The sequence below is a fragment of the Budorcas taxicolor genome, chromosome 4 (assembly GCF_023091745.1).
Source record: "Budorcas taxicolor isolate Tak-1 chromosome 4, Takin1.1, whole genome shotgun sequence".
NCBI classification, from domain to species: Eukaryota; Metazoa; Chordata; class Mammalia; order Artiodactyla; family Bovidae; genus Budorcas; species Budorcas taxicolor.
This window is the reverse complement of record NC_068913.1, coordinates 30402072-30428031: the sequence shown is the minus strand read 5'-3', so window position 1 is coordinate 30428031 and position 25960 is coordinate 30402072. Positions and strand designations below refer to the sequence as shown.

General features: G+C 37.0%; 1 protein-coding gene across 1 annotated transcript in view; it reads left to right on the top strand.

Annotated features, from left to right (window-relative positions):
* Positions 1-18060, top strand: part of TMEM196 (transmembrane protein 196) — a 65567-nt gene extending 47507 nt beyond the window's left edge. The window contains exons 2-4 of the mRNA XM_052639168.1: positions 9625-9681; positions 13559-13813; positions 18001-18060. Coding sequence (XP_052495128.1) covers positions 9625-9681; positions 13559-13813; positions 18001-18060 — 372 coding nt within the window. The remainder of the gene's footprint in view (positions 1-9624; positions 9682-13558; positions 13814-18000) is intronic.
* Positions 18061-25960: the final 7900 nt, after the last annotated feature.

Sequence of the window (25960 nt, the reverse complement as noted above, 5' to 3'; positions counted from 1 at the left end):
CTAATTCTCTTGAAAATTTCATGTGTTAATCATACTGTCTGCAAACAATGATAGTTTTATCTCCTTTTTTCCAATTGTAATACCTTAAATCCCTTTCTATTAACTAATTATGTTGTATAGTAGCTCCATTCCAATCTTCAAGAAAAGTGACACTAGGTATTCTTGCTGTTTTCATCACATCATATCAGTGACACATACTCTCTACATGATTTATTGCTTCTGGTGTCGACCATGGTCACCTGGCTGAGGTCAGTCAGTCAGTCAGTTCAGTCATATCCAACTGTTTGCGACCCCATGAATCACAGCACGCCAGGCCTCCCTGTCCATCACCAACTGCCAGAGTCCACCCAAACCCATGTCCATTGAGTCAGTGATGCCATCCAACCATCTCATCCTCTGTTGTCCCCTTCTCCTGCCTTCAATCTTTCCCAGCATAAGGCTCTTTTCAAATGAGTCAACTCTTCGCATCAGGTGGCCAAAGTATTTGTAAAATCTCTCCTCTAAGTGACTCCTCTAACCCCTTTTCCATATGACCCTCTTTGGAAGGAAGTCTTTATATGTAGACCACACCTCTCTGAGAGTTAAGTAGCTACATAAAATATTTGGTCTGCATGAATTTGCCTCTTCTACATAGTTATTTATGTATTTACTTATTTATCCATCATTTATGTCCATCAATATGGCCCCATGAGTATTTATTCTACTCACTGTTCACATTCCAATATTACTTTATTGTGCAGCTCAGATTGTTCCAGCTTTAACCACTGGGTGCTCTTTCAGCTGGCTTCTGCATCCCTCTGACGGACCTCAGTTAATGTGGGTTTTTGTTTGTTTTTTGAGCACTTCCATACTTTCCGACACAATAGCATGCTCATGGCTGGTATCATATTTTCCCTGTCGCATTCCAAGTACAGACATATCTCTAAGGATTTATGATTCCTTTTACTGGAGAACAGTTTTAGAAACCAAGAGCTGAGTGATTGCGTTTCTTGCTACTAGTATCATTGCATCTAGGCCCTCTCAATTGACAGAGCAAGAGAGCTAATACTAATGTGTATATAAACAGAGCTATAAATAGTTCTTTTATGCAACCATCTTTATATATATTAAGCTAAATATCTACAACTCTAATCCATTACCATATAGATCATTCTAGGCTGTTCCCCATGGTTATAAGTAAACTCTCACTCCAATACTAAGAAACCTACCTCCCACCATCCCTCATCCATTTAATCCACTGTTCCATTTTAGTAGCATCAGAATTATTAACCAGTAACCTTATAGGAAGCCACTTTGTCAAACAGATCATGATGCTTACATACAGTTTATTTTGCCTTTAGGTTATAGACTCCATTCATTTCCAAAGTTACTCATGTCAGTATCTTTTCACTTCCTTCAGTGAAACGATTTCATAAATGTGTTACATAGTAGATTGCTTTGTCATATTCTGCATTCCATCTTGTGATTTCATGAGCCTCTAAGTGATTTTTTAATTGCATACATTAAGGTTTATTCTTTGTGCTATGCAGTTCTATGTGTTTTGACAAATGTGTAGTGTCTTGTAACCATAATCACAATGTTGCCTTAAAAATATCCTCTAGTTACTGATTCAACTTCCTCTACCTTCTCCCAGACCCTGGAAACTACTGAACTTTTCAGTATCTCTTTTATTTACTTTTTTAAGAATTTCATATAATTGGAATCATACAGTATGCAGTCTTTTTAGATTGGGTTTTTCATTTAGCAATATACATTTAAATTTCATACATGTCTTTGAGTATGTTGATCCCTCATCTATTTTTATCACTGAATAGTATTTCATTGCATGGATGTATCTGGCTTATCCATTCACCTATTGAAGGACATCTTGGGTGCTTCCAGTTTTTATAATTGATGAACAACTGCTATAAAGTTGCAAATTAGATGATTAAATACCTAAAGTACAATTGCTGGATCACATGTAAAGACTATGTTTAGCTTTGTAAGAGCTGCCATTAGATCTTTCAAAGTAGCTGTATCATTTTCCATACTTATTAAGCAATGAATGAAAATTTCTGGTTTTCCACACTACCAACAACTAGTATTTCCAGTTTTGTTTCTGCTTGTTTGTTTAGCTATTCTAATAGCTACATAGTGGTATTTCATTGCTGTTTAAATTCATGATTTTTTTAATGACAAATGACACTGAATATCTTTCATACATACCGTCCTTAGATCTTCTTTGGACAGATGTCTGTTCAGATATTTTGCCCAAGTGTTAATTCAGTTGCTTGTTTGTTTTTATTGTTTATCATATTCTTATTTCAACATATTTCCTCCCAATATTTTTTACAATGATCATTAAAAATGATCATTATTTGTATCAAAGTCTTTATGATGCCTATTTTCTTAATTCCTGACACAAAATTAGTCAGATTCTTCCAGATAATAGTGTTATCAGGCGCAATTCTAGATCTAGTTAACTAAAACAAAACACAGAAAATGTAGGGACGATTAGGAGCCTAAGAGAAACATCTTTTAGCAATGATGAAGGCGCTGAGGAGAATAAGCTTAAACATCATGAAATAATGTCTCTGTTTCTAAGAACCACGGGAGAGCAAACAGCTCTGACACTCTGAACTTACGTTACAAACGATGACTTTGCCTTTCTCCCTTGAAGAGCATTTTCTTGGCCTCATATTTGTTGGTATTTCACGGAGAGTGATTAAGAAGAATATCAGTGCTCCACTGAAAAGCTCTAAGATGAGTAGGCCTACCGGCAAAGCACAGGTGCACACCTCACATGCAGTTCCAGACCATGAAAGCACTTCAGAGTTATCTGGGAAGATTTGAAATGCTGATGCCCGAGTCCCAGCCCAGTCTGGTTCTTACTTAGTCAAGGTAGCAGGAATTGTAAAAGTTAATACATAGCCAGGTTTGGGAGTCTCTGCTTTCAGACAGGCTTTCCAACCTGATAAACTTTCTTCATTCAACACGTAATTGGTATTGGACTCACTAAAGAAATGGGATGATCCCAAAGGAAAAGAAGCCCGTGACAGAGAGGACATCCTTAGGAGTCTAGCCTGGTGTCATATAAGAAGGTCAAAATCATATTGGCACAGTATCAAGAAGAATATGAACCACTGTGGCTTACTAGCATTTTGTGAGCTAAACTACAAAATAATCCTTTTAGAAACTTCAGTTATTATTCTTTAACAGATGATTGAAGTAGAGTGAAAATATTCAAGAACTGGAGGTAACAAATCATCCATTTTTTAACCCAGATACAAGGAGAAATATACCCTTTTTATTAGAGATAGATTTCTTTGAATCAATTTCTCAACATTTTTGTGTGTGTTCTGTTTTTCTGCATGTTTTAAAGAACCTAATTTTGATGAAACTGTATAAATCATTGACTGTTACCAAACCATTAAGTTCAATTTATGGTTCATCTCATTATCTTGAAGCAGAAAAAAAGTAACTATTTCTATTTTTGAATGTATCTTCGTTAATGGTTAGTGAATTTCAGTGAAAATTAATTCACTTGACGGGTTAAATGTTACATGAGAAAAAAATTTTAAAAACAGTCTTTAACTACGATTGGCCCACTGTCTTTTGTAATCCCATCTGCCCAGCACTTGCTTCTTCTCCTAGCCAGCCGATAGAACCACTGCTTTATGTGTTTCCATGACAACTGTGGTTCCCAATGTTCTATTACATAATTTAAATAGAAATTCGACAGTAGCCTTTTTAACTCTTAGTCCTTCATCAAAATAATCTTTCTTGGACAAAAAGAAATAGTAATAAGGAAGTCATTAACCAGTATCTAGGTCAAGGCTGAGAGAGAGAGAGAAAACCAGTAAGGAAAGAGGTTTTCATTCATTTTAGTGAAGTTTTAACATATCTCTTCTTTACCTAGCTTCACTTTATTTCCTTGCCTTTTTCAAACTTCCCTGACATCTGTTGGTTCAATCTTTATTGTTGTTGCTGTATTTTTTCTGTTTATTTTTATTTTCTAGTCTTTGATTTTTTAATGCACACATTTAAACTTGAACTTTTTCATTAATATCTAGCACATTAGCTCTTCTATTATTCTGCTAAATGATACAAGAATCTTAGAATATTTTACATACATCCTCTTTGTCTCCAACCTGCCATCTCTCATGCCAGCATCATCTGGCATATTCATTCTAAAGAGATATTAATTTTTCTAATCAATTAGTTCAGGTCAGTCACTCAGTCATGTCCAACTCTTTGCGACCCCATGGACTTGCAACATACCAGGCTTCCCTGTCCATCACCAACTCCCGGAGTTTACTCAAACTCATACCCATCAAGTCGGTGACGCCATCCAACCATCTTATCCTCTGTCGTCCCCTTTCCTCCTGCCTTCAATCTTTCCCAGCATCAGGGTCTTTTTCAATGAATCAGTTCTTTGCATCAGATGGCCAAAGTATTGGAGGTTCAGCTTCAGCATCAATCCTTCCAATGAATATTCAGGACTGATTTCCTTTAGGATGGACTGGTTTAATCTCCTTGCAGTCCAAGGGACTCGCAAGAGTCTTCTCCAACACCACAATTCAGAAGGATAAATTCTTTGGTGCTCAGCTTTCCTTATGGTCCAATTCTCACATCCATATATGACTACTGGAAAAACCATAGCTTGACTAGATGGACCTTTGTCAGCAAAGTAATGTCTCTGCTTTTTAATATACTGTCTAGGTTGGTCATAGTTTTTCTTCCAAGGAGGAAGCGTCTTTTAAATTCATGGCTGCAGTCACCATCTGCAGTGATTTTGGAGCCCCCACAAATGAAGTTTCTCACTGTTTCCATTTCTAATCAATAGTTTCTATTTTAAAATTTTACTGTTTTGCTTTATTTTGTGCTCTTGCTCTGTATTTCTCTCTTAACTCATGTCTTTCTCTGTTTGTTTTCCCTAAGAACAGCTTCTAGTTCTTTCTTTTTTTTTTTTTAAGTTTTATTTTTATTTTATTTATTTTTTTAATTTTAAAATCTTTAATTCTTACATGTGTTCTGAAATAATGCTTTGGAGCCTATATTAGTTTTCTCTTGCTGCTAGAACAAATTACCATAAACTTAGTGACTTAAAATAACAGAACTTTACTTTCTCACAATGCTGGAGGGTAGAAGTCTAAAATGGGCCTACAGAGCTACACTCTTTCTATAGGTTCCAGGAGAGAATCCCATTTCCTTACCCTTTCCATCACCGAGTCCATCCACATCCTTTGCCTCATGGCTCTCTTCCATCACCTTCAAAGGCAGCAGTGTAGCCTCTTCAAGTATCTGTGTCTCTGCATCTTCAGATAATTTTCTTTGGACCTTCTTGTGTTCCTCTTAAGGGACCTTGTGATTATATCTAACACCTACTTGAATAATCCACAATAATCCTCTCATCTTTAGATTCTTTTAGTTTAATCACATCTGCACAAGGCTTTTGTGCCTATAAGGAAACATTATGGATGGTGGAGATTAGGATGTACGGATCCTGGTGTTCTTTTGCCCTAATGAGCATATCTTTTTTGTTATCTCTTTTGTAAATGAGAGATTGGCTGAATGTTCAGTACAATTTCAAAAGATACTCTTTCAAAATCTTGTATTTTATCTTAATATCTTCTTTTAGGATGTTACTGTGAAAAGTGGAGCCATTCTGATGAGGAACTGATTTCACTGTTACAATGATTGTCTTTGGTGCATGTTTTCAGATTCCATTAATAGAGGGGTGTGGTCACCTGAACTTCTCACCCTTGTCAGTGCCTCACCCTCAGCTTTCCATCATTCCTGCTCACTTACCGAAAAGTTCTCAGTCTGCAGTTTATTCACTTTTTCTTACTGTTAAACCAGTATTTCTTTAGCGTTTCTACATCCTAAGCAATAGCAGAAGGCTCCATGGACCTTCATTAAGAAAATCACTCAAAATATAGAATGTTATTGCATAACAGCTCCATTTCATCCTACAATGATTCACAGCCTTAGTTATCTACTGAATTTAATCTTAATTGAAATCAAACAAATTTCACTTGGAGGACAACAAGTTTTATTACATAGTTGCCCTTGATGTCCTACAATTAGATTGCTTCATTTACATAACTTCCTAGTAAGAACGAAGCAAATAATTCTCCCTGGATTTAAATAGCCTAACTTCTCAGAAATAAAATTATATATTCTCATGTAAAATTATATATCTAATTCAGGATGTAGATATGATATAGGCATAAATATCCAACCATCAGTTTTTCTTTTTTAAAAAACTAATCAGTTTTTCACTTGTTTTATAATTTCTACAATATAGGTCAATGTTTTGCATCCTGGATAAAGTTATGTGGACTAAAAATAGTACCTTAAAATATTAGACTCTTTATATAGTAAGGTAGACTTAATTTTAGACTGTAGTACAATCAGCTAATCTTATAATTATTTTTATTACAATAAAAATTAACAAACGGCAAGGGTAAAGAGTGCAGTTATAGACGGTGAGGTGTCATTGAATGCTTCTGGTTAGATCTTCTAGTGTAATGTAGTCTCACTAACACTGAAAAGTCCTTTTGAAAAGCATTCCCTTTACATTACATGGCTTCCCTGGTGGCTCAGATGCAAAGAATCCGTCTGCAATGCAGGAGACCTGGGTTATGTCCTGGATCAAGAAGATCCCTTGGAGAAGGAACTGACTACCCACTCCAGTATTCTTGCCTGGAGAATTCCATGGACAGAGAAGCCTGGTGGGCTATAGTCCATGGTGTTGCAAAGAGTCGGACATGACTGAGTGACTCACTTTCACTTCCCGTTGCATTATTAGAAATAAGTTAACTTAGACACTTAATCAGGACTTCCCTGGTGGCTCAGATGGTAAACCGTCTGCCTACAGTGCAGGAGACCTGGGTTCGATCCCTGGGTCATGAAGATCCTCTGGAGAAGGAAATGGCAACCCACTCCAGTACTCTTGCCTCAACATCCCATGGATGGAGGACCATAGTAGGCTACAGTCCATGGGGTCGCAAAGAGCTGACACGACTGAGCGACTTCACTTCACGTCACTTCACTTCACGTCACTTCACTTCACGTCACTTCACTTCAGGCACTTAAGCCTTTGATTTTATGTGCGATTTGTGACCTTGATGTATGACCCTAAGTAAATGACTAAACCTGTCTGGACCTCTCATTTCTTATGTGCAGACTGCAAGGGCTCAATTAAGTCATCTTTTAAGATCCTTTCTGGTGCTATGACTTGGAATAAAGCTAGCCAATAAAAGAAAAGATTATTCACTGCTTTTTGTTCTTTAACTCTTTTCTATAACCTGTGATGGCTAAACCTAAGCCAGGGTCCCTTAAACCCGCCTCAGAATTGCATGATCTATTTTCCTTCCCATTCAGTTCAGTTTAGCCACTCAGTCGTGTCCAACTCTTTGCGACCCCATGAATCGCAGCACGCCAGGCCTCCCTGTCCATCACCAACTCCCGGAGTTCACTCAGACTCAAGTCCATCGAGTCAGTGATGCCATCCAGCCATCTCATCCTCTGTTGTCCCCTTCTTCTCCTGCCCCCAGTCCCTCCCAGCATCAGAGTCTTTTCCAATGAGTCAACTCTTCGCATGAGGTGGCCAAAGTACTGGAGTTTCAGCTCAGGTTACAGTTTCCTCTAAAGAGAGTGGATTTTGGATTCTCTACCAGCAGTATTTATGCTGCAGGCCTGCAAGAGAGTGGAGAAACGTTTCTGGATTCCCTTCCTTCTCTATCTTCTCCCTCCCAAATCTGACCTTCTGTTTCTTAGAGGTACACTAGGAAGAAGCAATTTTATTGCACTTAAATTGTCCCAACCCAGTGAATGGAGAGTTAGGTTGAGCTCTGCTTAGGGTCCCGAGGTCCCCTTGGGCTTTGCTGTGGATAAATCATGGCAATGTTTATAGATTTCAAAAAGATCAAAGGAACACAAAACTGCACTGCTTTCAAATTATTTCAAGAATGAGTTCTCCTTGATGGACTTTCAGGGTAATAATGGGTTAGTCAGGGGAGCAGACGTAGGACATCTGAAGCTCTGACTGGAAGCTTGGAACCACTAAGAGGAACAGAATTGGTCCAAACTGGAATGACTTGAGCATAACCTTTAAAGGTCAGAGATGAGATCAGTAAGAAAGGGTCCATGTGAGGACAAGATCATCAAGACCTAGAACGTAGAGGAGGTTAGAAATTGTTACTCAGAATTTGCTTTATAAGGCTTCTGAAAATTCTGCAAGTATGCAGTGTTTATAAAGTTGTGAGTTTCTTTCGGTTCATGGTTTAATGGAATTAAAATTATTTTATTAGCTTTATTTATATAGTATGATGACCCTTTGCCTATTATATGCTTTCTGAATATAATCCCAGTTTATTTTGTGCCTTTGAGAGCAAAGGCACAGAATAAAGTATCTTTTACTATCAAAATTATAATTTTATGTACTAGTATTTGTATTTTCTATTTTGGTCTGTGACTTTGCTGCTGTGTTTAGTTATATACCAAATTCTTATATATCCTTGTGTTACCTGATCTAACTATTTTGCTGCATCTTTGCCTGCTTTATAATCATTTTGTTCTCTTGCATGGAAATTTCTCTGCAAAGGTAAATTTTTCTTACCAATTATTTTTCATCAAATTTTGTTGGTGTTTAACATATTACATATTTCAGATAATCCTTAGAGTATTTTGATGTATATATTTTAAAATATGCTCAGAGTTTAACCGTTTAAACTCAGTTAAAACCACTTATATTATTAGTTCCGACTTGAAATAATAACATTTAAAAGAAAAATCAAATGAAGACAAGTGTAACCATATTCATTGTTCCCTTTGCTAATCTGAAAGCCCTTATTGTTTATTAATGAATGTATTGTTTTACTTCTATGGTTGACTTCCAGCAAAAGTATGCACAAATGGCCCTAAACGTTCCTCTACAAACTAGGCAGTTTACCACTTTCTGATAACCCAAATGTATACTAGTGTGTCACTGGCAGACTATTTGATGCAGCTGCTTTTGCAAAGCAATTATGTCATCAATGTGCTTATTTACAAGAAATTACATCCCACTGACAGCTTCATCCCCTGTGTTCTTCTGACATATCCACAAGGACAGTATTTCTGTTAGAATGAGGAGGCAGCTATTTTACCGGACATAGTTTAAGATGTACAAAGAATATTTCTATAGAAAAATATCTCCTGTCCGGGGCCTTGTCCTTTTATGTGTGATACATTTGCTTCCTATAGCACAGCCCACTGATTTCTCATAACTTAGTATGAATGAATGTACCATCTCACCTTTTCCCTGAGAAAACAGAAAGGGATAAGAAGACAGTGAAAGCAGACAAGAGGAATGAAACTCTAAACTCACCTACTTCATCATTTTGCCTGGGGGTAAAGCAGATTCTGGTTTTTCTTAAATTCCACAATCACCTATATCAACTTTGCACAAAACTTCCATTAGCGTTTGCATTTTTATCCATTACTATTCTAGAATGAGGTATTTTTCCTTTCAGCTTTTGATGGGAATGTAAAATTTTCAAGCTTCCTTGAAACAAGTGAATGAGAGAACTATAAGCTGAAAACTGGAAGTCCTCTTGTCTTGGGATGTGAAATAATTGTTCTTCTTTTCCTTTTCAGTTTCTTCTTTGTGGCATATGTGGAATATTGTGCGCCAAAAAAAAATCTGGACTTGTCGTAAGTTTTTGCCATGTTTGTATTGTGCACTGAACTGTTTGAAATGTAAGAACTCAGAAAGGGAAATGATGGCTAGCCAACTTTCATATCCTGAATGTTACTCACTTAAGATAAAAAGAAGACTGACAAATAAATTCTGACTTTTTTTCTTTTCAAAGAAAACCATTAAGATTATTACAGACTGTGACAAAAGAGAAAGAAAAGCTTTGATACACTTAAATACATGAATCTGCAACCCTTAATGACCTCTGTGGATGGAAGTCTCCACTTTTCATTTGTAGACTTCCAGACACAGGAATCCTTCATCGAGCTAAAAAAGACAGAGCTTGAATTCATGGGAAATTTAACTGTTTAGATATGGAAGTGAGCCTAAAGATTGCTGGCTTTGACTGTGAAGTTCATTGTGCAAAGCAGCAAAACAGCTGTGTTGTTATAGTTGCAGTTAATTCCCAAAGATTTTTTAAATTTAATTTTATCTTATGACTATGAATGTGAATGTCAGCATTCTCAGAAGTTTTATGGTACTGTCTTGTGTCTTGAGGGGTGCTCCCAGTTAACTCTGATGTAGACTAGAGAAGGATTCCAGCATGCTGAAGTATGGATCCCCCTGTCTTTCTTGACATTTTTTTTAGAATTAGAAAGTAGAAAAAAAGTCATGTTTATTTTACTGAGGACAATAGGAAATAACATAGGCCTTTATAAGTTGGCAACATTACTATTGTACATGGACCCTAGAAAGTGGTCTTTGAGACTAAAAAAAGGAGAAGGCCAGGGAAGGGGGACTATGCAGTCCTTTATTTAACTCCTTTTTCTAATCATAGTTCTCTTAGTGAGGGTACCTATTGCAACAAAAAGGATGAAGCCCCCATTGCTTCAAAAATGTGAGGTGTGATTTTTAAAAATTATTTTAAGGAAATGTTTAGATAGACATTTTTTGGAGGCTTGTAATTTGCATTTGTGATTCCCCCATCACTCTTTCCCATGGTTTTCTTACTTTCTACATTTTTTCTCTATCAAGTCTCTCTATGGCTGTATACTAACGATTTCTTGGAACATGGATAAAACAAAATGAAAGAAAGGAAGGAAGGAGAGAAGGTACAAAAGAAAGAAGGAAAGAAAGTGGGGGAAGGAAAGGGAAGCCCTTTAAAGTGGTAGGGGTGGGAAGCACGGGGGAGAGACATGGAGGTCAGCCTGGCCTGCTCGGACAAAGCACCATGGATTGGGAGGCTCACCAAGAACAGAAATTCATTTCTCACAGTTCTGGAGGCTGGAAGTCTCAGGTAAAGGTGCCAGCACAGTTGGGTTCTAATAAGACTCTCTTCTGTGCTACACATTTCTGGCTGTGTTCTCCTGGAATAGAGCTCTCTAGAATCTCTTAGAAAAACATGGACCTGGTTCCTGAAGCTCCACTGTCTTGACTTAATTATCTCCCAAAGGTCCTGCCTCCAAATACTGTTTAATACTAGGGATTGGGCTTCAGCATAGTAAATTCTGGAGGGACACAAGCACTCAATTCATAGTAGAAGAAAACGGAAATTGTTTTATTTTGTTTGTTTGTTTTTTGAAAAACAGGTGTGTCTTTTTTTTTAAACAGATCTTCTGTTTTTCTAATTCTAAGTTATAAAAAAAATTATAAGATCTGAGTTTTTTAGAAATTACCATCTACTTTATCTTCCTGTACCATCTGGGGTTTCCATAGAAGACATTAACTGTCAAAGATTCCCCACACTTTAATCAAATTATGTGAGACTTTCTTCACTTGACATATCTCAGATTGAAAATAGTAGATGGTTAAAAACTTGGTACAGATTTTAACATTTTAATTCTTGAGTAAAAATGTTTTATCTGTATTTGTTAATGAAGTATCATGTCCTTAAGGAATTAATGGCAATAACAGGAGAGATAGTGTTTTCCTGTAATAATCCTTTACGTTTGTTGTTTGTTTTATTAATTAACAGTAATTATTAAAAGGCTAGGATGTAATATCTTTCCATATTTTCGGAGAATGAGTAAACACCAAAATATATTCCCAGGTAACAGCATGCCATTTGAATATACTTTAAAAGGAAATAGAACTGATTGATTCTATTTGAAATTGTGAGCTACAGTTTCCCACTGAGGATGATTCGTTTGTTTGGTAATTGACGTTTAGTGTTGTATTTAATCAATTATTAAAAGATTATACTCATCCATCACTAGGTTTTCAGTTTTGGTGATAAGTAATATAAGACTGACACAATCAGAAATGCTGAATTAAGTTAGAGAAACAAAACAAACTAGTAGTTCTTTCTGCCCACCGTGCTATATCACACATCCAGTCTTACTTACCCTTTGCTGGGAACTACATGCACTTAGCCTAGATGATAAGTTGTCAAGGAAGCTTTGTCTGAAACCCCCGACTGGGCTGAATTCCCCTCCTCCCTGCTCCAAGGGCAGCCTTTCATCCTTCTTTCTTACTATTTGACATACCATGTTGTAATGTTGGATCTTCTCTTAGCCTGGACGGCAGCGTACTCAAGAGGAACAACTATGAGCTGTTCTTTCTTGTAATGACAGCTGCTGCCTCACTCATGGCCTAATAGACGCTAGGTGCTCAGTAACTGCTAAATTCAACTAACTATCGACAGAAAATAATCTATAATGATCTCAAATTAAATACTAAAGTTATATAGCTGTTTGCCCTGTGGACTTATGCCAGAGGAGATGTCCAGGAATGTTTTCTGAGGAAGTAAGAGTTAGTCTTCCATTTAAGGAGCCAAGCAAGAAGCAAAATAGTTTCCAGGAAATGAAAATATCACTGAGTCAGGAATGAACAAGCTCTATTGAGGGACCAGGGAGGTGACCAGAATAGAGACTGTATCCCAGAGAAAGATGGAAATAAGGTTGGTTGTTAAATTAGCATCACACTGAAAAGTATCATGAAAGCCCATAGGAGGATTGAACCCAGATAAAAATTACATAATAAAGCCATTAAAGCTATTAAAATATTCAATTGAATTTATTAAATATGCCCAGAACATTTACTACACAGAAGGCATTTTGCTTGATTCTGCCAGGGATCCTGCGATATTTAAGTTGAATAAAATCCCCCAAGCTCTATTAATAGAGACCCAGAGCAAACCGAGAGTAGGATCAAAAGCAAAGCCACATCCTGCGTTTCTCCATAGCAATCCACCAAACAGTATTTTGTTATATCTTCTGGGTGGTGTCACAGAGTAACAAGATTTGAAAAATAAAGAGCCAGTTCAGAGGTGGGGGCTCCCTAATTGCCTGTTGAGAAAACAGATACTAAACCAATCAAATTCTTATAAATGAAAAAAAAAAAAAAAGGAGTTAACTAACTTCCCTAAGCTCACACAGTTAGAGGAGTACAAAGTTTTGAAGCTAAGTGGAACTAATAACAATTCAGTGAGAAGACGTTTGGATTTTGAGTCTGAAAATATGGATTTTCAGTCCCTGAACTACAGTGTTAACTGCTTACCACTCGTTTTCCAAATGTACGTTACCTCTCAGGATTAGTGGGTAGGTTAATTGAGATTCTACCTATTCACACTCCTGGCATAGCGGCACACTATAGATATCAAATATTCTTTTAATCTGAATCTACTATCAGATAAACTTCACTTACTTCAGAATGTTCATAAGCTGTATCCCTGGCCTTTATATAGTTGGCTCTGAATTCCTGAGACACTGCAGGGCAGGCCCTCTCCACTGAGTCAGAGTGCAGAGAAGCCGGGCAAAAAGATGGCCTCTGTGCTCCAAGAAGCATCGAGAGCGCCTTCTCTTCCTCGTAGCTCAGCCATCCCTGATGTGCAGTGTGTGCTCATCAGCTTCACCTCCTCCACTTTAACCCCCCGGCCCCTCTTTTTCTCACCAGATGATCCTCTTTTCCGCCTGCTGCATCTGCGGGCTCATTGGGGGCATCCTGAATTTTCAGTTCCTCCGGGCAGTGACGAAGAAGACCTCTTCCCTCTACCCCCTGCATCTCGCCTCCATGTCTCTCGCGTGCATTGGGATCGGAGGCTGCACCCTCTCTTCGTGGCTCACGTGTCGACTAGCCAGCTATGAACAGAGGAGGATGTTCTCAGAAAGGGAGCATTCTCTGCATCACTCTCATGAAATGGCTGAGAAAGTGAGTTTTGTACTTTTTCCTCTCACTGCTAGCACGTGATGAAGACTGCAGTCACATCTAGGTGATCAACTTGCAGCTTTAGATGAGAACTTGAGGTATTGGATTTTGTAAAAGTTTGGCCCTGTTGGATCAAGAATAGGAGTTTATTATTTTTTCCCTGTAATTCTGGGTACACCTGTTTTCAACATAATTTTGTAGCCTCTAGGTAAAAACAAGCTCCTGAAATAGAACTCATGAAGTATTGAATGTCTTATAGATATGGATTTTTATGTATTATACTGAGGAAAAACATAAACTAAAACCACTCTGAATAATGCCAGATTTCGAAATCCAATGAGTTTCCCTTTCTAACTTACCCCTTGTGCCTGTAAGTAGATGCATTTGATTATGTAAATTAGGTTTGCAAGCATAAAGGGATCTTGTAATAAGGCAACAAAAAGCCCTGCCTATCAGTGCAGATATTATAACACACATAAAGCTTCATTTAATTCTCGTCTAAATTTCATGCATATTTGGGTAGCTTTGCCTGTATATGAACATTTAAATAACTGTTTTATAACTGTTGTATCCCCCGCATAACTGTTTCATGAAACTCATTCAAACAAGGAGTTATAATTATTGCATCAAAGGACAAATGATACGATGAGCTGTGTGTGTTTCTTCTGAGGCTTTCCAGGGGGCTCAGTGGTAAAGAACCCACCTGCCAATGCAGGAGACACAGGTTTGATCCCTGCATCAGGGAGATTCCCTGGAGTAGGAAATGACAGCCCACTCCAGTATTCTTGCCTGGGAAATCACATGGAAAAAGGAGCCTGGTGGGCTACAGCCCATGAGGTCACAGAGAGTCCGACACGACTGAGTATGCACACACGCTGTATTTCTTCTACATTTGGCCCATATTTCTTAATTCAGTTCCTGCTTATGGGATCTGTTAAAGAAAGGATAGAACAACTGTAGAATAAACTCACTAAGCTAATGGCCACGTCGTATTTCACTGGATATCATGGAAATAAAACTGCATAACAACAGACTAGAAGGAAGAGTAGCAAGAGTTACAGGTAGTATACAACTGCTTGCATGCTACTACTGCTTGTATATTACACACTATACAATTATAGTGTGATTTTAGAGGAGAAAAATACCCTGTAGTTTATGTGTTTCCCTTTCATATACAATCTATACACTCAAATAAGGAGGGTAGATGCTCTTGAAATGTTCCAAGAAGGCAGTTTTCAACAGCTCTACACGTGTCCATCAAAAAGAGTTCATAGTCCAAAGAGCAGGACTGGTAATTTAATGGATTGTTGAAAAGAGGTGATCATTATATATTTGGATAATGGTTCTTTTGTGTGTCTATTTTTATACTAGTGTGATTTCGGTTTTTGTATGTATGTTTGTGCAATATTTATTGTATGATTGTTATATTTACATTAGAGATTGAGGGCTATTGAAATAACCGACTTGCCCAGCTGCCCGGTGGTGCCCCCGACACCAGAGTTACCTACAAGGTACGCTGATTTCTAGGGAGTTACCATGTTGTAATGTCACTGCAGGAAGCACTGCCTCTTCAAGGAAGCCATGATGCCAGCAGATCAGTCTGAACTGATGCTGTGATATTGCTCCTCAAAGTACTGCTTCTGTGAGAGCTACTTTGAGGGCCTGACATAAACCAACATGGCAGAGTCTTGCAACGTGCAAGTTGGCTGAGTATTTAAAATATTCAGCCTGCCTGTAAGCATCCAAACACATTTCTGCTTGGATGATTCATGACTTCTTTATTCTCTGCCACGTCATGACTGACTCCGTATCATCGTTCACAGACTAGAGTTTTGCTTTTAATGATAGATGTGTCTGATAAAGGCAAACTTTGTATCGCTCTCATGCCAAAGCCGCATGGGTAGATAACCTAAGTTTGACACTAACACAATTAACCTTATGTGTAGAAGCTTTCTTCCTGTGAACTTACTTGGTATAAGACAGCTCATATTTATTTCATATATTTCAGATTTCTTAAAATAGTTACCATTCTTACTTTGGTTAAATACTATAATAAGAAATATAAGAAGTTACACAGATAATATGGCCCAACTGCAGAAAGTATATCCATTTGCCAACCGTCATTTAATCCTGCCAGATTTAAAATATAATCTTTTGCCAAAGTGGACATGCCTATTTGCAAATAAACGGAAGATACTCGTCCATTTAAAAACCAATTTTAACTGTTTTTCCTATCAGTGATTTCACTGTGTCCATATTAGGGTGAATTTAGTTAAGAAAATTCTTTCTGTAAGATTTTTAAAAACTGATTTTTTTCCCTTAATCCTGCAATAAATGATTATACCTTAGATTAAGTTTTTATTATTTTTAAGACACTTTCTGAATGCAAACCTATTTTAGGAGAGGAAAAGGCATCTAAGAATCCTACTTCTATAAATTCCTTAGAAAATAGTTTTTGTCCTACTAGAAGGAAGAGCTACAGGTGGATGAGTAGATTTGTTAAAGATCATTTTGGAGAGACAGTTCCATTTTTCTTGCCACCAATAGCGAGTTCTAAAATGAACTTCAAATCATGTATCTCATCAATAAACTAAACCTCATCCCAGTAACCCCAGTGTTTTTGTAGACCTACTTCTGTGAGCATAGCTCTAGCAAAAGCCGGCCTCTCAGTGAGACTGAGCCCCTGCCAGACATAAAGGCAGACTGTTGGCACCTAAAGAACTTCACTTTCTATCGGAGACTTAACCCTAAACTGGTTTAAGTTTTTAGGCTTCAGGCAATTCCTCAGCACTTAATCAGGGTACATATAATGGATACCCACTTATAAGACAACCCCTATGGCCTGTAAGGGGCCGGGCACTTTACACGGGGATGGGTCTTGATGTGAGAAGAGGAAGGGTCTTCTTTGTATATTGTCTTCTTTCTCAGAATTTTTTTGGATGATACTCTACCTGATGTTCTAAAAGACACCAAAGTTTTCAAAAGCATAGTTCCAAAACCAAACCCATTCCTACCTTCCAGTCCCTCCCTGACTCTCCTGAGCTACTTCCAGAACCACCAAAGACGTAAGAAGTAAACATCTTTATTTTACTTTCTCTCTCCTGTACTGAATTTTTAAAAAGAGAATAAAAATGAGGCATAGATATCTTTTCATTTTTGAAATAAAGATTTGGAAGAATTTCTAAAGTTTACAAAAGCAAACACATTACTTTCTTTTTTTTTTTTTAACCCAGACACAGACATTAGACATACCTGATAGGCTTGAGATCATTGAGAAAACCTCTTTCTACTGGAGTCTTTGTTACAGCACTTTTGCAAATAGGCTTGTTCAAGCGTGGAATATTTTCATCTATTTTTAGATAGTTCTGCCTAAATACTATTTATAATATGATCCACTAACCATTATAAGTGTGACTGGGCCTCGCAGCTCCTTATTACCTTTCATTGTATAGGGAAGAGTTTAATGTTCAACAAAACATATGAATTCAAAGCATCTGAATTTTTCTTAAATTAATATATTTTCTAAAATTACAAATGAAACTTGAGTAAGTTCATCGTTTTTACTAAAATTCCTGTTGCCTTCTCATGTAGCTTTCCTTTTTAACTATTGAGTAATTGATCTCTTAAAAAACATGTGTAAGAGCTTTTACAGTTTGTTGTTTCAGTGTATGAGTGACAATGCCGTGAAAAGCAGTATGTCCCACTGTGAATTATTAGTGTTGCTCAGTTACAGACAGGCAGTCCTTCTGTTGCCTTTTTCAGTTCTTCAGAAAAGGCCACAGAGTTTTCTACACAGTAAAGGTAACCCCTTAGCATCTGTTGGCATTTTGTTGATATGCTCAACAGACAAACCTATACAGTGGAAAAACTTGGGTATTTAAGCATCTTTTATCTAGCGAGGTCTTTCCAAAACAGAGATGAGGAATGGTAGGGGAAACTGAGGGGACTGAGGAGAGAGTAAACTCTGGTGGGTAGAAGATTTTGGTCTAAGAGACTGTCACTTCAGCATTTTCGTGGGTTCCAAGATGGCTTGAAATTTCATTTTCTCAAAATCAGCAATATTAATCCTTGTCCTTCCCCCAAACTCAGAAAGTTTTTCAACGGCTTGAAATTTCTGTTTTGTAAACAAATTAACCAAATTAATGTCTTATTCTGAAAGTGAATTTTAATTAATTTTATTTTCCTAACAGGAAATGACAGACAACATGAGCAATGGAGGACCACAGCTGATATTTAATGGAAGAGTATAATCAATATTTTAAAGGATTGAACATTTTTCATGAGGCAAAGAAATACCAAAGGACTAGGAGATAAGTTAAAATAGCTCTTGCATTTGCTGTTATCTCTCCTGAGTACTTGCTGAAATTCTTCTTCTTCAATTTTGCCTCACTTTATTTCTTCAGCTTTTTTTTTTTTTCTTACTGGTGAAAAACTTTCCAGAAATATTCTAAAACAGTAATTTCAATCAACTTTCCCAACCATTCTATAAAAGACTTTCCAGGAAAAAAAAAATAGATAAAATAGAAAGATTCATATTCTACACAAACACTATTTGACTAGCATGAATGTTAGACTTGTAATGACATATTTCATATAAGTAATTAAAAAGTGCAAATATCAAGAAATAACAATAACTTACCAATGTCTTTGTTCTGAAAGACGATGGCTTCAAAGAATGCCACAATTTAAAACCTCAGCAATGCCTTGTTGTAAAAACATTGTAATTATTTTCAATTTGTGAATGAACTATGTTTCATAATTTTCTTGTAAATTAACAAAACATAAAACATAAAAAAGAGGGTTTTTTTAGAGAGAGAAAATATTAATCTGTATGATATTTTTGCACAAAAGAGCAAAGAGTTATAAATGAATATCACTTAAGGAAAGAAGTATCTTTTGATTATACTGTGCAGATTGACATGCATGTTTGTGAATGAGCCTAAGAATAAAGTATGTTTGTGTGTATGTGTATATTTGTAAATATAGAAAATATATATAGCGCATATTTATAACATTCATGGATGTAAATATGTAGTGGAAAAGAAATTGTGATGCTGTGGGAGTATTATCAAGATTCTATTCCCATAGAAATGGAAAAGTGGTTTTTTAGACTTTTCTGTGCCCACAGAGTCACATTTAATTTCAACTAAATTTTCTTAGTTTTATTTCTTTTATTATGTCTGTTATGTGTAAATACCACTGTGGCTGAAATTTATGGGGTGAAGTGGTCTGAATAGTATCAAGACAAACTGCTTAATTATTTGGCAATCTATTATTTTGGTATTTATGTAAGAACAATTATTATTGATTTATAAACATAACAGCTTTAATTCAGATACTTCCATGTTTATAAATATAGATAGAATTACTTGCAATTATTCATGACACTTATATTTCAAATACATTATAGCCCAGTTAAAATTATATAAAAGGACAAATGATGTATGCCCAAAAGATGAAGTTACAGTTAGCTTTGTTAGAATTTAATTTAGGATTTTTGTTTTGTTTTACAATTCACATGGAAAAATACAGACAGATCATTCTTAAGAATGCCTATACCCAAAGAACCTGAAAGATATCTCTGTAGAAGAAAGCTAAAAGATAGGCTTATGTTTAAATAGCTAGACTCAGTCCTTCACTTCCATAAAGGAATGTTAAAATATTAACCTATGATACTATATATTGGAGAGAAAACAGCATGGTCTTTGAAAATATTTATGAGACTATAACTTGTGGCAATTCACTTCTGTTTATTTGATGCCATAATTATGAATGATTTTTAAACACTGAAAATCTGAATTATATAATACAGGTATTTGTGTAAATACGGTTCTACTGAATTTATGCAAGGATGTGGTTTTGTACTGAATAACTACCAACTTTCATTTTAGGTGGCATTTCTTTGTAGACATGTTTGCACAGTACAGAGTTATAATATATCAGTAAGATGTTTTAATGCCTTTTGAAATAATAAAGAAATCACCCATAAAGGACAAAAGCAGGCACATGACTGCTTTGACATAGAGTTAAGAAGAGATGCCATCATCACAGTTATCCAAGTAGTCTACAATGTATTTAGCCAAGTATAGATAGATCTTTAATTATTTTAATATTTAGTCCAACATTTTCAGGACTCAGTTATTTAGAATCATTTATTTGGGATGTGCAGTGATTCTTTTTGAGGTAAGTAGGGGAAGTTAGGAAGACATTTGTCAAGTATTTGAAAATTAAATTTTCAAAAAACTTTGAACTAGAATATTTTAAGTGACTACAGTTTTAGTATGAGCCTGCCCTTGGGAAAAAGTAATGTGATACTAAATTAGAAAAATAAAATATGACACTAATATGGTAGTGTGCCATAGAGACTAGATACTAAAAGGTCCAGTAATTATAAGCATAAAAGAAGTGAACTCTGTTTAAAAATTTTCAACATATGTGTGTGTGTCCCTACACATACATATATACAGTTGTTTAGAAGTGGAACATGGTATGATAACTCTATTGATTTGTCTGTGTAATAAATGGTGTGTTTTGAAACTTACATATGGTGTGAACATTCTTTCCATCACAATACAAGAAATAGTCCCTTCTCCCTATAGCTGCTGATGCTGCTGCTGCTGCTACGTCGCTCAGTCATATCCAACTCTGTGCGACCCCACAGACAGCAGCCCACCAGGCTCCTCCATCCATGGGATTTTCCAGGCAAGAGTACTGGAGTGGGGTGCCATTGCCTTCTCCTCTCCCTACAGCTAGATGAGTAAATGTATAGTTCTCAGACTGGCAGGAGACAGGATGCTGTGAATGAGGCAGAGACAGTCGCAGCTAGAGGACGTGAAATTAAGAAATGGTATTTATTTAGTTTTTCCTAGTTGACATAATTTGGAAAGATTAAAGCATGTTCAAATATAGACAGGAAGTGGTTGAGGATACAGAACAAAATTAGCATGATAAAAGAACCTTGAGGAGGCAGGAGGAAATATGATACAGATCATAGGAGATAGAATTAACTATAGATAGCACTGAGATTTGGAGAAGGCAGTGGCACCCCACTCCAGTACTCTTGCCTGGAAAATCCCATGGACGGAGGAGCCTGGTGGGCTGCCGTCCATGGGGTCGCACAGAGTCGGACACAACTGAAGTGACTTAGCAGCAGCAGCAGCACTGAGATTGTAGATCTCACAAATGAATCCTTCAGCTGAAATATTTAGAGAGCTTGGCTGACCTATTTGGATTTGTCACATTGGTTCCTACTGGCATTTGGGGTGGACAGTAATTCATTGTTGGAGAAGGCAATGGCAACCCACTCCAGTGTTCTTGCATGGAAAATCCCAGGGATGGGGGAGCGTGGTGGGCTGCCGTCTATGGAGTTGCACAGAGTTGGACATGACTGAAGCGAATTAGCAGCAGCAGCAGCAGTAATTCATGGTGCAGACTGTATTATACATTTCAAGGCATTAAGCATCTCGGACCACCACCCACTAAACGCCAGGAGGACACTTCAGTTGTAACAATAACAAATATCCTAACAAATTTACACCTCTCTAAATTAGGGAAATGAAAGTGAAGTCGCTCAGTCGTGTTCCACTCTTTGTGACCCAATGGTCTGTAACCTACCAGGCTCCTCCGTCCATGGGATTCTCCAGGCAAGAATACTGGAGAGGGTTGCCATTTCCTTCTCCAGGGGGTCTTCCCGGCCCAGGGATCGAACCCGGGTCTCCTGCATTGCGGGCAGACGCTTTACCCTCTGAGCCACCAGGGAAGCCCCAAATTAGGGAAGTATTACCCCCTAATTTAGAACCACTGAGGAACACCCATGAATATGATCCCAAGCAACCAATGTTAGTGCTACCCACAAGTGTAGACTTGAATTGCCCAGCGTCATAAATGCACTGTTCTAAGGTCTACTGTATTATCTGATACAGTAGCCACAATCCTGTCCACATGAGTATTTAAATATAAATATAAATTAGTTAAAACAAAATCAAATACTCAGTTTCTCAGTTGAGCTAGTCATGGTCCAAGTGCTGAACAGCTACATATGGACCACAGTTACAGAATATTTCCATCATCTCAGAAATTCCTATTGGACTGAGTTAGTCAAAAGCACTCAGAGAACTGGTCCTCACCCTCAGTACCTAAAAATTTCTTCCCTAGTCAGCCAATTATCATTATAATAGAATGTGACAAGGGTTGGTAAACACTCCATGAAATTTGAAGTTGATGAACTGGTTAAAGTCAAAGACTGGACGAAACTAGCCAAAATCCAGTGTACGTCAAACACACAGTAAAGTTGAGAAGTTGTGGTAGAGATGTAACGTTTTAAAAAAATCTGTTCCTGCAATGATTCCACTAAATCAGTCAATATTTTATATTTGACAGATAAAATAAGATATTGTGTAACTCCTGTTCTTGAAGAAATTGACTCAGCTCCTCACCATGTGTCACTGACAAATTCTGCATTTCATGGGCTTGAGAAGGTGAGAACAATAAGTTGCTCTCCACTGGTTTCATTGACTTAGCTGGAAAGCAGCATGATTAGAACTGCATTTTCAAGCATTATTTAGCAAACACATTTCAGAAACTTAGAGAGAGCATCTTAAGTACCATTTGGTTAGAACACAGTTTCCAAATACAGTTTCAGAACTTGGCATCACTTCACTCTTTTCTCCCTTAAATCATTTTTCTGGAAACATATGTAGTATTTCTTACTCAAAGTATCTGACAGCCAAGAAATTCAATTATTCCAAGTCCATAAGTCACAGGTTGTCAGTTACTCATAGCAGAGGAAACTAATTCAGAAATTGCTGGGAATGTGGATACCTAGTAAAGTATTTTTTAAAACTCTTTTTGCCAGGAAAATTATCTACTGAATACATAATCTCTTATTAGGGATGTATTTCCCAAGAAATATATTGTGAAAAGTCAAATTCTAGATCTAAAAAAATGTGTTGCACTATTTAATAGTTTAGAATTATCTGCATCAACTAATTATAGGTAGGTCACATTCATTTAATTAGGAATCTTTAAAACTAGGAACATTTTTCACTTTCCTTTTCATGAGCTGAAGACTTAGTGATTTCAAAGGTTTTCCTACCTTAACATCCAAAGACTCTGCTTCTGTTCCCACACAAGGTATAGCAAACCCTGCGGCGCACACCCCCCACCCCGCCCCAGCCAAAATGTATTGTGGTACTAAAAATTGCTAGAGAGACTCTGGGAGCTTCACAGAAAAACTCTAAATCTTGCAAATTTGCATTGTCTCTTGTTGATTACTTTATTCTTAGGATATTGGTCCCCACCTACTCACTAAGACACAGGACCTCAATCGTCCTTCAACAACATCTGGAGCTGGGGCTGGAAGAAATCCCTTGGGCCCTCCAAGCTTACTGCCCAGGAAAGAAGAGGCACAGTTTCTTCCATGGGTGGCTGGATCAGCCAACGCTGTCCCTCAGTCTGTCCGTAATGGTCAGTCAGCCAAAGAAAGAGGTAACACTGAATCTTATTCCCTTCAATAGACTCGAAGTGCTCCCTCCAGGCTGCTAGAGGTCCGCTGCCCCCATCACCATCCCCAAAGATTTTATGATTGGGACATATCTTTTTTCTGTCCTAAGTATATTAATACTTTCACATAAATATCTGAGAAAAATAGAAAAGAATGAAAGAAAGGCACTGTGTCCTTTGTAGTACAACAAATTGCAGGAAAGTTTTCAAGTCCTAATAGGCGATGTTAGCATCTTGCTATCTGTGAGTAAAACCTGTGGTGGCGCAGCATTTCTGAAGGGCTGTTATACTGTCCACTGGCTATAAATGTGAATATTCCTCTATCGTACTAGTAGTATTTATTCTATTTAAAATAAGGAAAAGGTGGGAAGGCATCAATATTTCACGTGAAAGGTGAGATCATATCTAGCTATACCCATGAATCTTAGTCATTCAACCAAATCATGCAACTTACATACACTTAGGTCTAAAATCCAAACCACAAGTCCACCCCATATGAACCACTCCCCTTGACCTGTTCTGCTGCTTCTGATTTCGATCCAAGTATCTGCTCTGTGGTGATTTCAGTTTCTGGCTCCTGCACTAGGCCCTGAGACTATCTCTCTGGTTGCAAGCTTTGACTTCACTCTCAGCAAACAGGACTTCAACAAACTAGGTTCCTGGCAAACAAGCATGTGCTCAAACTGAAGACAGGAATTCAGAGGAAGGATCTCACGTAAATAAAAGGAAAGCTTGAGTTCTCTATACTTTGAATGTAAAAAGGTTGAAAAATCTAGGTGGTCATCGGAGACAGGCTGGGAGCTAGCTGTAAGTGAGAAACCAAGGTGAGATCATTTCTGCTCCACCCCACCATCCCCAAGCTTCATAAGGGCATTGGACCAGTAGTCTATAAAGAAAACTAATTTGAAACTAAACAAAAGTCTGCTTTTATATGTTAGTTCTGTTCATTTCTTGTACTTTCTTTTTCTTTTTCAGTGTCTAGTTTGGCCTACTCATCTGTACCAAAAAATATCAAAGAAGTTTTATTCAAGCAGAGCTAACACTATCAGTAGGTTTCATTCTAAAGCCAATATGGTGCATGACAATGGGAATCACAACAAGCAATGTCAAGGGAAAGTGAGACACAAGGGGAGAGAGTTGCTTTCAGTAAGTCCTTTATCCTCCTTACCCAAAAATACCCATTTCAGCGTGAATTTTGGAGTTCCAGAGTTTTATTTTAGTGACAAATGTGGCTTTTATGTACTATCTTCCCTTGTAAATTCTGCACACTGTTGCATTTTTTCACAAGTGGGAAAGTCCACTTTGTCACTGGATAAAGATAAATTTACTACTTTAATAATTTGCACAGAGCACAAAAGTATCAAGAGCATCTTGTAGTCATAAGAGGAAGTGGAGAATATGATGTTAGTATGCACTTTGTGTAATGACTTGAGGGTATATTCTATGTTAAAATCCACCATGTTTAAATTTCATTTTATCTACATTCTACTCTCAAACTTCCACACTATGTTCTTTGGAATATATTTAATGTCTAAGATCTGCAAGTTCTCACCTACACAGACTCTGCAGCCAGCAAGTGGTTTATTAAACTACAGCTTTAAGGTACCACTCGAAAAACAGAGAGGGAAACTGTTTTCTTTATGTTCTGCAGGAAGCTAAAGACAGATGGAAATAGATAATTTCCATGGACACCCTTGCAATCACCATGATTAATTTTATTGGCCAGATTCCTCAGATTTGAAAACTTTGAAAGAGGGGTGTTGAAACTGTCACAGTAACATTTAATTAAGAAGGAAATAGAGCCTTAAGAGAAATACTGATTTTCCTTTTCATCAAAGGATAGTAAGTTATATAAAGAAGGCACCAAATCCTCAGTAGGTAACCCAGCCTTTCTGATACCTTCTTGACCTCTTCCTAATGGTCACCAGCGCACACAGCTACACATGTACACCCACATGCACAAATGCATGCCCCGAATTAATTAAGCCAATCCTTTTCAGCTAGAATGTTTCATCTAGCTTCGTGGTAATGACTGATAGATACCTAGATAGATACTTGCAACCTCAGGTAGGTGAAGCTAGAAGATTGATATGATTTTATCATTTTACACAAGTCCATATTTTAAAGTTCACATTTAAACAAATACACACATACATATTACACATATGTATATAGAGAGGGAATTCTCACACACATGTCCCTAGATAATAGTCAGAATGTCTGAACTATGGCCAGGAGACTAAGCATAAAGATCAGGATGTTTCAACACTATTATATCTGTTACCACAAAAGTCAGACACAAATAATTACATTTTCTAGACAGTGAAAATACAATGAATCCTTATGATTTTTGCTCTTGTTATTACCCTCATAAGCACCTAATATGATTTATAAATAGTCTATTTATTAAAACTGTTTATATATTACAGATGAGAAAAAAGTTGTCTCTGTACTGAAGTAGTTGAGTAAATGCTGATTTTTCATGGAAGGGTAGTTTATGTATTCTTTGATAAATTTTGAATTAATAATTCAAATAGTAAGAGAATTGAAACATAGCAGTGATAGTAGTGTTTAGGATAAAATTATCACATCGATAAAAAATTTTGTATATCTTCTCTTTTTAAAAAAAAATTGGGCCTGGGTATATTT